Source organism: Piliocolobus tephrosceles, chromosome 21 (genome assembly GCF_002776525.5).
Source record: "Piliocolobus tephrosceles isolate RC106 chromosome 21, ASM277652v3, whole genome shotgun sequence".
NCBI lineage: Eukaryota > Metazoa > Chordata > Mammalia > Primates > Cercopithecidae > Piliocolobus > Piliocolobus tephrosceles.
Genome location: NC_045454.1, coordinates 33,991,814 through 34,005,055, shown reverse-complemented (window position 1 = coordinate 34,005,055; position 13,242 = coordinate 33,991,814). Strand labels below are relative to the sequence as shown.

The following is a 13,242-nucleotide window of genomic DNA, read 5'->3' as shown; positions in this document are numbered from 1 at the left end:
ACTAGCTGGGCGAGGTGGTGGGCACCTGTAGTCCCAGCTACTCGGGAGGCTGAGGCAGGAGAATGGCGTAAACCCGGGAGGCGGAGCTTGCAGTGAGCTGAGATCCGGCCACTGCACTCCAGCCCGGGCGAGAGAGCGAGACTCTGTCTCAAAAAAAAATAAATAAATAAAATAAAATAAAATAAAATATAGAATGACTTTCTGATTTTAGGGAAGGATATTTTTCAAGACAAATATCAACTAAAATAATCAAATTCCATTCATCAAGATACTAGAGGTGATGCTTACAACTACATTCAATGGCTCAGCAAAGAAAGTGTGATGCATGTATGCAGATGGAAAATAATGCAAATAGTGGTCAAGTGAAAAGAAAAAGAAAACAAGTATTGGCAATGAAGTGGAGAAATTGTGCACTTGTGCACTGCTGCTGGGAATATAATATATAAAATGGGCCAGGCACAGTGGTGCACACCTGTAATCCCAGCACTTTGGAAGGCCGAGGCTGGCAGACTGCTTGAGTTCAAGAGTTTGAGACCAGCCTGGGCAACATGGCAAAATCCATCTCTATTAAAAATACAAAAATTATCTGGGTGTGGCTGGGCGTGGTGACTCACACCTGTAATCCCAGCACTTTGGGAGGCCAAGATGGGCAGATCACCTGAGGTCAAAAGTTCAAGACCAGCCTGGCCAACATGACGAAACCCCATCTCTACTAAAAATGCAAAAATTAGCCAGGCGTGGTGGTGCATTCCCGTAATCCCAGCTAGTTGGGAGGCTGAGGCAAGAGAATCACTTGAGGCTGGAAGGTGGAGGTTGCAGTGAGCCAAGATCATGCCACTGTACTCCAGTCTGGGTGACAGAGCAAGACTCTGTCTCAAAAAAAAAAAAAAAAAAAAAAAAGTAGTTGGGTGTGGTGGTAGGTGCCTATAGTCCCAGCTACTCGGGAGCCTGAGGCATGAGAATCACTCGAATCCAGGAGGCGGAGGTTGCAGTGAGTGGAGATCATGCCACCACTGCACTCCAGCCTGGGCAACAGAATGAGACTCTGTCTCAAAAATAAAATAAAATGGTTCAGCTGCTGTATAAAACGGTATGGCAGTTCCTCAAAAAATTAAAAGTAGAATTATCATATAATCCAGTAGTTCCACTTCTGGATATATACCCTCCAAAACTGAAAATGGAGTCTCAAAGAGATACTTGTACACTCAGGTTCACAGTATTAATCAAAAAGCCAAAAGTTGGAAACAACCCACCCAAGCAAACGTTCATCCGTGGACAAATAAACAAAATGTGTTCCATCCAGACAATGAAAAAAAAAAAAAAAAAAAAAATGGAATTCTGGCTGGGCACAGTGGCTCATGCCTGTTATTCCAGCACTTTGGAAGGCTGAGGTTAGAGGATTGCTCAAGGCCAGGAGTTTGAGACCAGCCTGGGAAGCATAGCAAGACCCCATCTCTACAGAGAAAAAAAAAAAGGATAAATTAGCCAGGCATGGTGGCACGTGACTGTGGTCCCAGCTACTTGGAAGGCTGAGGTGGGAGGATCACTTGAGCCCTAGAGGTCAAGGCTGCAGTGAGTTGTGATTGCACCACTGCACTCCAGCCTAGATGACAGAGTGAGATCCTGTCTCAAAAAAAGAAAAAAAAAATTCTAACACTTGCTGCAACATGGATATGACTTGAGGACATTGTGCTAACTGCAATGAGCCCGTCACAAAAGGACAAATACTGTATGATGCCACTTATATGAGGAACCCAGAGTGGTCACATTCACAGAGACAGGACATAAAATGGTGGGCATCAGGGGCTGCAGAAGGAGGAACAGGGAGTTAGTGTTTAATGGGATGGAGTTTCAGTTTTGCAAGAGGAAAGAGTTGTGGAGATGGATGGTGGTGATGGTTCCACAACAATCTAAATAGACTTTTGTTTTGTTTTTTTTTTTTTTTTGAGACAGAGTCTCACTCTGTCTTCCAGGCTGGAGTGCAGTGGCGTGATCTCGTCTCACTGCAAGCTCTGTCTCCTGGGTTCACACCATTCTCCTGCCTCAGCCGCCCAAGTAGCTGGGACTACAGGTGCCCACCACTATGCCCAGCTAATTTTTTGTATTTTTAGTAGAGACAGGGTTTCATCATGTTAGCCAGGATGGTCTCGATCTCCTGACCTTGTGATCCGCCTGCCTCAGCCTCCCAAAGTGCTGGGATTACACTCGCGAGCCACCACACCTGGCCTACCTTTTTTTTTTTTTTTTGAGATGGAGTTTTACTCTTGTTGCCCAGGCTGGAGTGCCATGGCTCGATCTTGGCTCACCACAACCTCCGCTTCCCAGGTTCAAGCTATTCTCCTGCCTCAGCCTCCCAAATAGCTGGGATTACAGGTGTGTGTCACCACATCTGGCTAATTTTGTATTTTTAGTAGAGACAGGGTTTCTCCATGTTGAGCAGGCTGGTCTCGAACTCCCGACCTCAGGTGATCTGCCTGCCTCAGCCTCCCAAAGTGCTGGGATTATAGACATGAGCCACCACACTCGGCCATCTAAATATACTTAATGCCACTGAGCTGCACATTTAAAAATGTTTAAGATGGTGAATTTTATGTTTTGTCTATTTTACCACAATGAAAAAAAATTCAAAGAGAAAAAAGATACAAAAATGGGCAACAGCGTGAACAGGCATTTCACAGAAATTTCATAGAAGAGACATGAATCATGAATAAACAGGAAAAGGTGCTCAACTTCCCTGGTAATCAGAGAAATGCATGTTAAGGCCACAGAGGGCATCATTCCATGTGACGAGGACTAGGTTGGCAAAAATCAAGCCCTATCCATGGATCCTGATTCATTTAAACCTTACTGCCCCCCTGGGAGATTGGTGCAGTCACTACCCCACCTACTTATTATTTGAGGGGTAGGTTTGCAGGTACTTATATTATTATTTTGCTTTATAATTGACATACACATCTTCTTTGTATATATCAAACATATATAATTTTAAAAACTGAAAGGCAGGGAGAACTGGAGAAGGTAAAACTCAAGCAGTCAGCAGGGTCATGTGGGCCATGGTGAGGACTATGGTCTTTCTCCTAAGACCCAGGGAGTGTGGTGCCAGGCAGAGAAGTGATGAGGTACAAATTATATGTTAAAAGGATCATTTAAGAGGCCAGGCATGGTGGCTTACACCTGTAATACCAGCACTTTGGGAGGCCGAGGTGGGCAGATCGCTTGAGCTCAGGAGTGTGAGACCAGCCTGGGCAACATAGTGAGACCCTGTCTCAATAAAAATAAATAAATAATTTTTTTAAAAAATGAAAAAAAGAGGCCACACACAGTGGCTCACACCTGTAATCCCAGCACTTGGGGAGGCTGAGGTGGGTGGGTCACCTGAGGTCAGGAGTTTGAGACCAGCCTGGCCAACATGGTGAAACCCCATCTTTACTAAAAATACAAAAATTAGCCAGGCTTGGTGGCGTGCACCCATAATCCCAGCTTGGGAGGCTGAGGCAGGAGAATCACTTGAATGCAGGAGGCAGAGGTTGCAGTGAGCTGAGATCATGCCACTGAACTCCTGCCTGGGTGACAAAAGTGAGACTCCATCTCAAAAAAAAAAAGAAAAAGAAAGAAGAGCTATAGCCATGAGTATCCATCAGAGACAGTGAGAAAGGGAATGTCCTCTCTTCCCCAAAGCCCAAACAGGTTCAGGAGCTGAGATGGTCACTAATGGGGGCTGTCTTCACCCCAGGAGCCCACTCCTTTACCTATTCATGCTGGACACCGAGCCAGTGAAACCACCAGCCTGGTCAGATTACATGATGGAGTGACAGCTGCGGCGGCCCCATGTTGGGGGCTGCACTTACCTGGCTCCAGGCCCAGCTCGAGGGTCTCCTCCCGTACCACCTGTACCAGCATGGCCAGCAGCAGGAAGAGGAAGGCAAAGGTGAGGCAGACAGAGCGCTCACCCCCCTCCTCGGCGCTGAAGTACAGCCGTGTCACTGTCAGGAACATCTTGCTGGAGGCTGGAGCTAAGGAGGCCTCAGGTGCCACTGCCCCACTCTGCCCATTTCACCACACCCCACCTGGGAACTCCAGGAAACAAGCACTGCTGCACAAACAGGCCTTGGGGATGACCTAGAGGAGTTTGGGTTTGGGGTGCTGGATCCCAGATCAGGATGTAAGCTGGGGGTTCCTGTTGAGTGGGAGATGGCCTCATCAGGCCACCATGTCTGTTCAGCCTCCCGCCCTGGGTGATCCTGCCTCTTTCACCCACCTCACCTACTTCACATCCCTTGGAAAAGCAATCAGATATAGAAGGGCTTCATCTTCAATCTGCCCTCAAAATGCAGCATGGGGGCCAGACACAGTGGCTCATGCCTATAATCCCAGCACTTTGGGAGGCCAAGGCAGGAGGACCACTTGAGCCCAGGAGTTCAAGACCAGCCCGGGTAACATAGTGAGACTCCCATCTCTACAAAAAATAATTAAAAATTAGCTGGGCATGGTGGCAGCCCCTGTGGTCCCAGCTACTGGGGAGCTTGAGGTGGGGGGATCGCTTGAGCCCAGGAGTTTGAAGCTGCAGTGAGCCCTGATTGCACCACTGCACTCCAGCCTGCACAATAGAGGGAGATCTTAAACAATAACAACAACAACAACAACAACAACAACAGGCCAGGCGCGATGGCTCATGCCTGTAATCCCAGCACTTTGGGAGATTGAGGCAGTTAGATCACCTGAGATCAGGAGTTTGAGACCAGCCCTGACCAACATGGTGAAACCCAGTCTCTACTAAAAATACAAAAATTAGTCAGGCATGGTGGCGCATGCCTGTAATCCCAGCTACTTGGGAGGCTGAGGCAGAAGAATCACTTGAACCCGGGAGATGGAGGTTGTAGTGAGCCTAAATCATGCCACTGCACTCTAGCTTGGGCAACAAGAGCAAAACTCCATCTCAAAAAAAAAAAAAAAAAAAAAAAAAAAAAGCATGGGAATCTGGGGAACCAGTGGATTTTGAGACAGGTTTCCCTCTCCAAAAGTCACAGGAGTGGCATTCTTTCTGTGCTTCCTCAAACTTGGGTCCCTAAAGTCATATGTTTGCTCTCTTTGGGAGGCCAAAGCAGGAGAATCACTTGAAGCCAGTCAGGACCAGCCTAGGCAACAAAGCAAGATCCTATCTCAACAACAACAACAAATATATATACATATACACATATACATACATATATACATACGTGTGTGTGTGTGTGTGTATAAAATTTTTGGGGGGGATGGAATTTGCTCTTGTCACCCAGGCTGGAGTGCAATAGCTTGATCTTGGCTAACTGCAACCTCCACCTCCCGGGTTCAAGTGATTCTCCTGCCTCAGGCTCCTGAGTAACTGGGATTACAGGCATGCACCACCATGCCCGGATAATTTTTGTATTTTTAGTAGAGAAGGGGTTTCTCCATGTTGGTCAGGCTGGTCTTGAACTCCTGACCTCAGGTGATCCACCCGCCTCAGCCTCCCAAAGTGCTGGGATTACAGGCATGAGCCACTGTGCCTGGCTAATTTTTGTACTTTTAGTAGAGATGGGATTTCACCATGTTGGCCAGGCTGGTCTCGAACTCCAGACCTCAGGTGATTCACCTGCCTCAGCCTCCCAAAGTGCTGGGATTACAAATGTGAGCCACCATGCCTGGAGTATATATTTTTTAAAATATTGCCAAGGGGCCATCTCTTTCTTGGCCTTGATTGTGGACTGGCCTGGTGATTTCCTTACACAAGAAGAATGTGGTAGAAAGAACAGGGATGGGGTGGGTGACTTTGGACAAGGCATTCCCTCTTGCCTCCTGGCATTTCTACTGCCACTGAATGGCATAATCATGTGGAGTGGAGATGAACCGACCTGCTGAGCCCCGCCCAGTCTGTCCACCCACAGAGCCAGAGCACATAAAATGTCTGCTTCATGCCACCAAGCTTGGGGAAGTTTGTGGCACAGCAGGTGAAAACTGCCACCCTAGTTTAGGGGAGCCAGGAAGCTCGGGTCCTGCTCCCACCTGCCCCTCTGGCAGGCAGCAGAGAGGAAGGATACATGGAGAAGGCCACCGTGAGCAGGCACCAGAACACGGCAATGTTAGTCTCCTTGGCTGGACCCAGCACATAGTAGTAGGCCTCTGTGAAGAGGTACACGCCACCCGAGTACACAGCAAAGTCCACGAACCACTGGTACTCCAGGAAGAAGCGCAGGACTGTGGGGGGCACTCTGCTCAGCCCCGGGGCCCAGCCCGCTCCCCTCCCAACAGCACACTCCTCCTTCAAATCCACCCCACCCCCATGAGGGTGTGGGGACCTTCAGGGCTGAGGGAGTGGAGTTTAGGGACGGGACTGGGCTATTACCCAGGGCATCCACAGTTGTGAGGGGGCAGGTCTCCAGCTGGAATGGGGCATCTCGGGGCACAGACAGTGGCTTCTCCTCACTAAGGCCATTGGCCCACCTGGGAGGATGGTGACAAGCAAGGGGGCTGGTGAGCACACATCCCACTGGGGCCAGCCACCCTCAGAGCTCAGAGCAGTTGGCCTGGAGACCATCACTTCCCATAGCCTTGGCTCCTCTGCATACTGGGATGTGAGGACCCCCACCACCACCCACAGGACTGGCTAGAGCAAACTGCCAGGAAACAGATGCTAACTTGACAGTGATCATCTCCTTGGACTAGGGTCTCCCAGTTCACCTGTGCCCATATCAGAGTCTGGAAGTGTGGGTGGGCCAGTCCTGTGTCCCTTAGCCCAGAGCCCCCTGAGCAGAGGTGAGGCCATCCCTGGGGAGGAGCTACCCACCCAAGGCTGGGGATGGGGCCCAGTTCACTCACCGCTCTTTCCTGCCTCTGGGCCTCGGCTTCCCCGCCAGAGCTCGAAGCTCCTCCTCGGACGGGTGCTTGTATCGGAACAGACTGAGAGCAAGGACGGGCAGTCAGGGAAGCTCAGGTACGGGGCTGGTAGGTTGAGGCAGTGAACCTCAAATCCAGGGATTCTAGTTAGAGGGTAGCCTAGTCCAGGGGAACACTGGGAGGTAGGTGAGGGTACAGCATGGGGAAATTCTGGGGAAATCGTGAGGCCAACAGATCTAGGCTGAGTGGGCTCAGGGGGCTTGGATACCCCTGAATCTGCAGGCTAACTCTCCTGGGGAAGCAGGTGTGTGCAACTTTTATCTTCTTTTTCCTTTTCTTTTTGAGACAGAGTCTTGCTCTGTTGCCCAGCCTGGAGTGCAGTGGCACGATCTTGGCTCCCTGCAACCTCCACTTCCCGGGTTCAAGTGATTCTCCTGCCTCAACCTCCTGAGGAGCTGGGACTACCGGCATGCACCACGATGCCCAGCTAATTTTTGTATTTTTAGTAGGGACAGGGTTTCACCATGTTGGCCAGGCTGGTCTCAAACTCCTGACCTCAAGTGATACACCCACCTCAGCCTCTCAAAGGGCTGGGATTACAGGCGTGAGCCACCTCGCCTAGCCTTCTGTTTTTGTTTTTGAGAGAAGGCCTTGGTCTGTCACCCAGGCTGGAGTACGGTGGCGCCATCTCAGCTCACGGCAGACTCAACCTTCTGGGTTCAAATGATCCTCCCGCCTCAGACTCCTGATTAGCTGGGATCACAGGCGTGAGCCACCATACCTGGCTAATTTTTAAAATTTTTTGTAGAGACGGGGTCTTTCCATGTTGTCTAGGCTGGTCTCAGACTCCTGGGTCAAGTGATCCTCCTACCTTGGCTTCCCCCAGTGTTGGGATTATGGGCCTGAGCCATCATCTCTGACGTGTTTTTTTGCCTTTGTTTTTGTCACATACATTTTTCTCAGGAGAGAATTCAGTTACCACCAGATTCTCAGAAAGCATCGGAGACCCACACAGGGACAAAAACAAGAGCAGGCGAGCTCTAGCAGGTGCAGGGGTGGAAGGAAGGCTGGGTTACAGGGAGGCAGGAAGAGTGGGGGACGTGGGGAGTGTGGCGATGGTTCCACCCATGTGTACATCTGTCAAAACAGGTCCAACTGTATACGTCAAATATATACAGTTTGTGTCAGGCATGGGGGCTCACGCCTGTAATCCCAGCACTTTGGGAGGTCAAAGTGGTAGGATCGCTTGAGCCCAGGAGTTTGAGACCAGCCTGGGCAACTTAGCAAGACCCCATCTCTGTTAAAAGTTAAAAAATTGTCTGGGCACAGTGGTGCACACCTGTAGTCCCAGCTACTCAGGAGGTTGAGGCAGGAGGGCCACCTGAGCCCAGAAGGTTGAGGTTGCAGTGAGCTATGATCAGGCCACTGCACTCCAGGCTGGGTAAAAATGAGACCCTGTCTCTAAAAAGAAAAAGAAAAAACAAATATATGCAGTTTATTGTACTTCAATTACACCTCAACAACGTCTTTCCCCTCATCACCCACTAACCAAGATCGAGGCCGTGCAATTTGTGAGGGGGAGCGTAGGGAGCCAGAAGGGGGCGTGGTTCCGCGGGGTCCCTCCCACCGCCGGGACACGGCTCACCTGCCGTTGCAGAGCAGCCAGCGCGCGAAGGAGCAGTGCGGCGCCAGCCTGTGCATGAGGGTGGCAGTGAGCAGGGTCACCACCAGCTGCACTCCGAGGACCGCCTGGGGGGAGGGGACGTGACTGGCAGCACCTGCCAGAGGATCACAAGCTCCCTCCCTCCCTAGGAACCCAGGCTATTTATAGAGAAGCCAGGCCCGATGGGGGAAGGGCGAGCCTCTTAGGCTCTAGCAGCTTCTTAGGGGAGAGTCCTGGGGTGAGCCTGGACTCACATGGCCTGGCCCTGCCCTCCTACGTCAGAGATCAGCAGCATCCCCCCTCACCACCTAGCTGGAGTGTAAGGCAGTGGAGACCATGGGGTTCGCCTCCCGCCTCCGCTATGGATTCAGGTATAATATTAATTTCCCGGAGTCTCACTTTTCTCATCTAGAAATGGGTGCTTCCTATGTAGCCTCCTGTATTCCTCACCACCACCTTCCAACCCCTAACCACGAGGTCGCCACACTCCGTGCAAGCAGCTCCCACCGCCTTTCTGCACTCCGCACTCCCACCTTGGGAGCCACTGCGTCTTGGTTGAGCTTCTAGCTTTCTCCTTCACCCTGGTAGCTCCTTCCCCTAAGTGTCTCCCACCTTAAATGATCCCTGATGGTTCCATCACCCTCCTCCCTCTCCTTCCCTTTGTAATTAACCTCCTTGAAAGGGCGTCTATGCTCCTGGCCACCTCCTGTTTTGATGTGAAGACCTACATGTCTGAGTGTGGTGAGCTTATTTATTTTTATTTGTGTGTGTGTGTGTGTGTTTGGCAGGGGAGTGGTGGGGGGAACAGGATCTTGCTCTGCCACCCAGGCTGGAGTGCAGTGACATGCTGGGGTGCTCACTGCAGCCTCAACCTCCCAGGTTCCAGTGATTCTCCCACATCAGCCTCCCTAGTAGATGGGATTACGGGCACCCGCCAACACACCCAGCTGATTTTTGACTATTTTGTAGAGATAGAGTTTCTCCATGTTGCCCAGGCTGGTCTTGAACGCCTAGGCTCAAGCAACCCTCCCGCCTTGGCTTCCAAAACTGTTGGGATCACAGGCATGAGCCACTGTGTCAGGCCTATTTTTATTTTTAGAGATGGGGTCTTGCTATGTTGCCCAGGCTGGTCTCAAACTCCTGGGATCAAGTGATCCTCCCACCTCAACGTACCGAGTAGCTAGGACCACAGTCATGCGCTAACACACTCAGCTATAACTATTTTTTTTTTAATTAGGAATTTTCTCACCCAGTTCTTAATTCAGAACACATTTTCATATACTTATTTTTAAACATTTTAGAAGAATCAGTCTGTGGTGAAGCTGGGTTTTCCTGCTTGAATGCAGTAAATATGCATTTGCTGCCAGTAATTACATAATTATGTAAAATTATGTGCTCAGGAGAGCTGTCTACTAGTATTCTAGTATTATAATCAAAATGAAATAAAGTTTAATACTAAAATTAATTATTAAAATAATCCTTTAATCAGTCATAAATAAGCTAAATTTAGTCAGAAAAACCCTAATGTGATGGATACCAGGCCTAGCACGGTAATTCGAAATGACTGCTGAGGCCAGGCACGGTGGCTCACGCCTGTAATCCCAGCACTTTGGGAGGCTGAGGCGGGCTGATCACTTGAGGTCAGGAGTTTAAGACTAGCCTGGTCAACATGGTAAAACCTTGTCTCTACTAAAAATACAAAAATTAGCCAGGCATGGTGGCACACGCCTGTAATCCCAGCTACTCGGGAGGCTAAGGCAGCAGAATTGCTTGAACCCAGGAGGCAGAGGTTGCAGTGAGCCGAGATTGTGCCACTGCACTCCAGCCTGGGAAACAGAATGGGACTCTGTCTCAAAACAAAATAATAATAAAATAACAGACTAATAGGACATTTTCTCTGTGCCTGTGACTTATAAACTGAGACCAGAAATCTTTTTTCAGTAATGAGGTTGGTGGCGCCATCTTTCTCATCTCTAAATCCTCATTACTCACCCTCCCCAGGACCCTAGTGCACACTGGCTGGTTGGCTGGCTGGCACTTAAGGACCATGAGTGCCAGCCCATGGGCCCCTGCAAGCCAGTGAGCCAGGGCTGTCGAAGCCCCACCGTCTCCCTAGGACCCTGCCCTCCCACCCACCAGTTTGTTTTTCTCCTCTCTCTCCAACCTCTCTCCTGTGACCTGCCAGGGTTTTAACCACCCAATCCACCAACCCATCACAAACTCAGCACAGTAACAGCTCCAGCCCAGACCTCTCTGCTGAGCCCAGTAGCCTCCTCCAGGCTCTCCTGAGAGACCCCAACACTCACCCATCATCCCATACCCTTCCAGGTGGTTTAGGCCTTTACCTTTCTCACAGTCAGTCCCCAACTCGGTTCTGCACCCTGCAGGCATAGCTACAGACCACCCCTCCACCTCCCCATGGCTCAGCTCTCTCCTCAGCCCTCACTGCGCCCAACCACTGGAGTCTCAGAGGTCTTCCTGGACCTTCATCAATGACCCCACCACCTCCCAAAACCCCCTAAGGGAAAAGGTGGTGGAGGGGTGTACCTCTCCACCTAAGGCTTCTAGAGGTCTGTCCTGGGATGTTCTGATAGCCCTGCCCTCCAGCCAGCCTCCTATCTCAAGGTCAGGGCTCTGCAGACATCTCCAAGGATTTTCTGGAGTCTTCCATCAGCTCCTTCTTTTCTCTTTACTGGATTTACGACTCTCGAACCCAAGAACCCTGATAAAATCAATGCAACTTTCCACCATCTCATTCCCGGGAGCCCGCGCCCTCATCTCCTAGGGGCGTCCTGCACCTCCGCCTGGGACAACGTCCCACTTTCAATAATCCTGGCCATCAGGGCCCTTCCTTCAGGGCCATCTCCAGCACCCCTCATTGGGGATGGTCCCCGGCAGGGACTCTCCAGTTCCAGGTCCCTCTCTCTGCCCAGGCCAGTCGCGTCAGGGTTATGGGAGTCCCTCATCTCCCTGCACCAGCCTGATCCCCCGGGGCGGGGCTAAGTTTTAAGAACACACTCAGTGGGTTGGACCAGAGCTGAGTGAGACCTGAAGGTTCCAACTCTCCTGTCTCCCACTCTGAGAACTTTGCCCGCCCTGAGGCCACCCAGACCTCCTGAGTCCACTTCCCACGGCTTCCCCTGCCCGTTCCACACACGATGGATCACGTCGGCGCGGCCCCCACGCTCCTGCAGGACCCCTGTCCCCAGAGTGGACCCCAACAGGCCCCCACACCGCCTTAACCAAGTTCCAAATGTGCTGGGGTCCGCAGTCCCCTCTGTGGGACCACGACCCCATAGCAGGACCCCAAACCTCTAAAAGGTCTCCAGAGAGCGGAATCCCCAGAACGCTTAAGGGCTTCTAGTCTCCCTGGATACGACCCCCGTCGACTCCTTCGGAGGTCCTGCAGCGAGAGCAGGGCCCCCAGAGAGGGACACACGGCCTTCAGCGTACCCCCGAATCCCTCAGAGCCTCCAATCCCCAACAAGAGACCCCATTCCCTCAGTGTCTCCCTGGACCCCCTCGGCTGGACCCCGGCAGATCCCCCCACTTCGCAAGACGCTCGCTCACCATGACGCTTGCGGGAGCGCGTTGCACGGACCCACCGGCCTGGGGCTCCGGGCCCTCCACGGGAACTCGACCAATTAGAGCCCGACTCTGATCTGACGAGCATCCCGTGCAACCAATCAGCGTGTTTTGAGCCGGCAAATCACCAGGGACGAGGAGGCCGCTCGCGTTGCATGCCGGAAATTGTAGTTCAGACACTCTGGTTCTGAGCGATCCAAGTCAAGATTGTGTCTGGGAGGCCTGCGTGGCCCACCTCTCTCAAGGCTCAGTCTTCTCTTACCTAAACTTATTTCAAAGGTTTGCAGCGAAAGCATTTATTCCCACCTAAGGGACATTTCTGAGAGAACCCCCCCCCCCCCGATCAAGAACATTCAATGGTTCCCACTTAGTAGACTAAGTACTTAGTATTCCTAAGTACCAAGTAGGCTAAGTACTCAGACTGAATCCAGACCCCTCTGCCTGACTTAAATCTGCTGCTAGCACTGTGGTGAACCCAATAGTACAGCTTGCACTCACCATTCTCTGTCATACCTCCAGGCCTTTGTAAATACCCTACATCTTGCAATGCCTTCAAGAATGCCTCAATCTTAAAATAAAAACAAAACAAAACCAAAAAAGAACGCCTCAATATTTTTCACCTGGCAAGTGCCTTATTCATCTCTATCAGCCAGGACTCTGGCTGTGCTCCACAAAATATCAACTAAAATGGGTTCAAGCAAAAAAAGGAAAGTTTGCGGCTCATGTGACAGAAAATACTAACTGTAGGGTTAGCTTCAGGCATGGCTGGATCAAGGACCAAATGTCAGCTTCAGGGATCTGATGTTCTTTATTTCACCGCTAGGAGGAAAGGGCTTCGGGTGTTCGTGCCTGGGTTTTGCCATTTGTCTTTCTGTGGATGAGTGTGTCTGCTTGAGTGTAGACATATATTGGGTATGACCAAGTGTCTGAGTATCTTTATGGGGGTGGGTTCCTGTGTGTGGGGCCCATGTAACTACCTTTTCATTTTTACATTTTATTATGTATTTATGTTTTGTTGTTTTTTTTTTTTCTTGAGACAGAGTTTCATTCTTGTTGCCCAGGCTGGAGTACAATGGTGCGATCTTGGCTCACCGCAACTTCTGCCTCGCTGGTTCAAGTGATTCTCCTGCCTCAGCCTCCCA

The 13,242-nt window shown here is 50.7% G+C and overlaps 1 protein-coding gene across 1 annotated transcript; it reads right to left on the bottom strand.

The window, feature by feature from the left end:
- Positions 1 to 3,734: 3,734 nt before the first annotated feature.
- Positions 3,735 to 12,155, bottom strand: TMEM161A (transmembrane protein 161A). The gene is made up of 6 exons (XM_026457000.2): positions 12,086 to 12,155; positions 8,498 to 8,601; positions 6,835 to 6,915; positions 6,362 to 6,459; positions 6,057 to 6,213; positions 3,735 to 4,000 (listed from the first exon to the last, which is right to left on the bottom strand). Exons 1-6 carry the CDS (start codon positions 12,086 to 12,088, stop codon positions 3,754 to 3,756), a joined length of 690 nt encoding a protein of 229 aa, XP_026312785.1. The 5' UTR covers positions 12,089 to 12,155; the 3' UTR covers positions 3,735 to 3,753.
- Between the last annotated feature and the right edge of the window lie 1,087 nt (positions 12,156 to 13,242).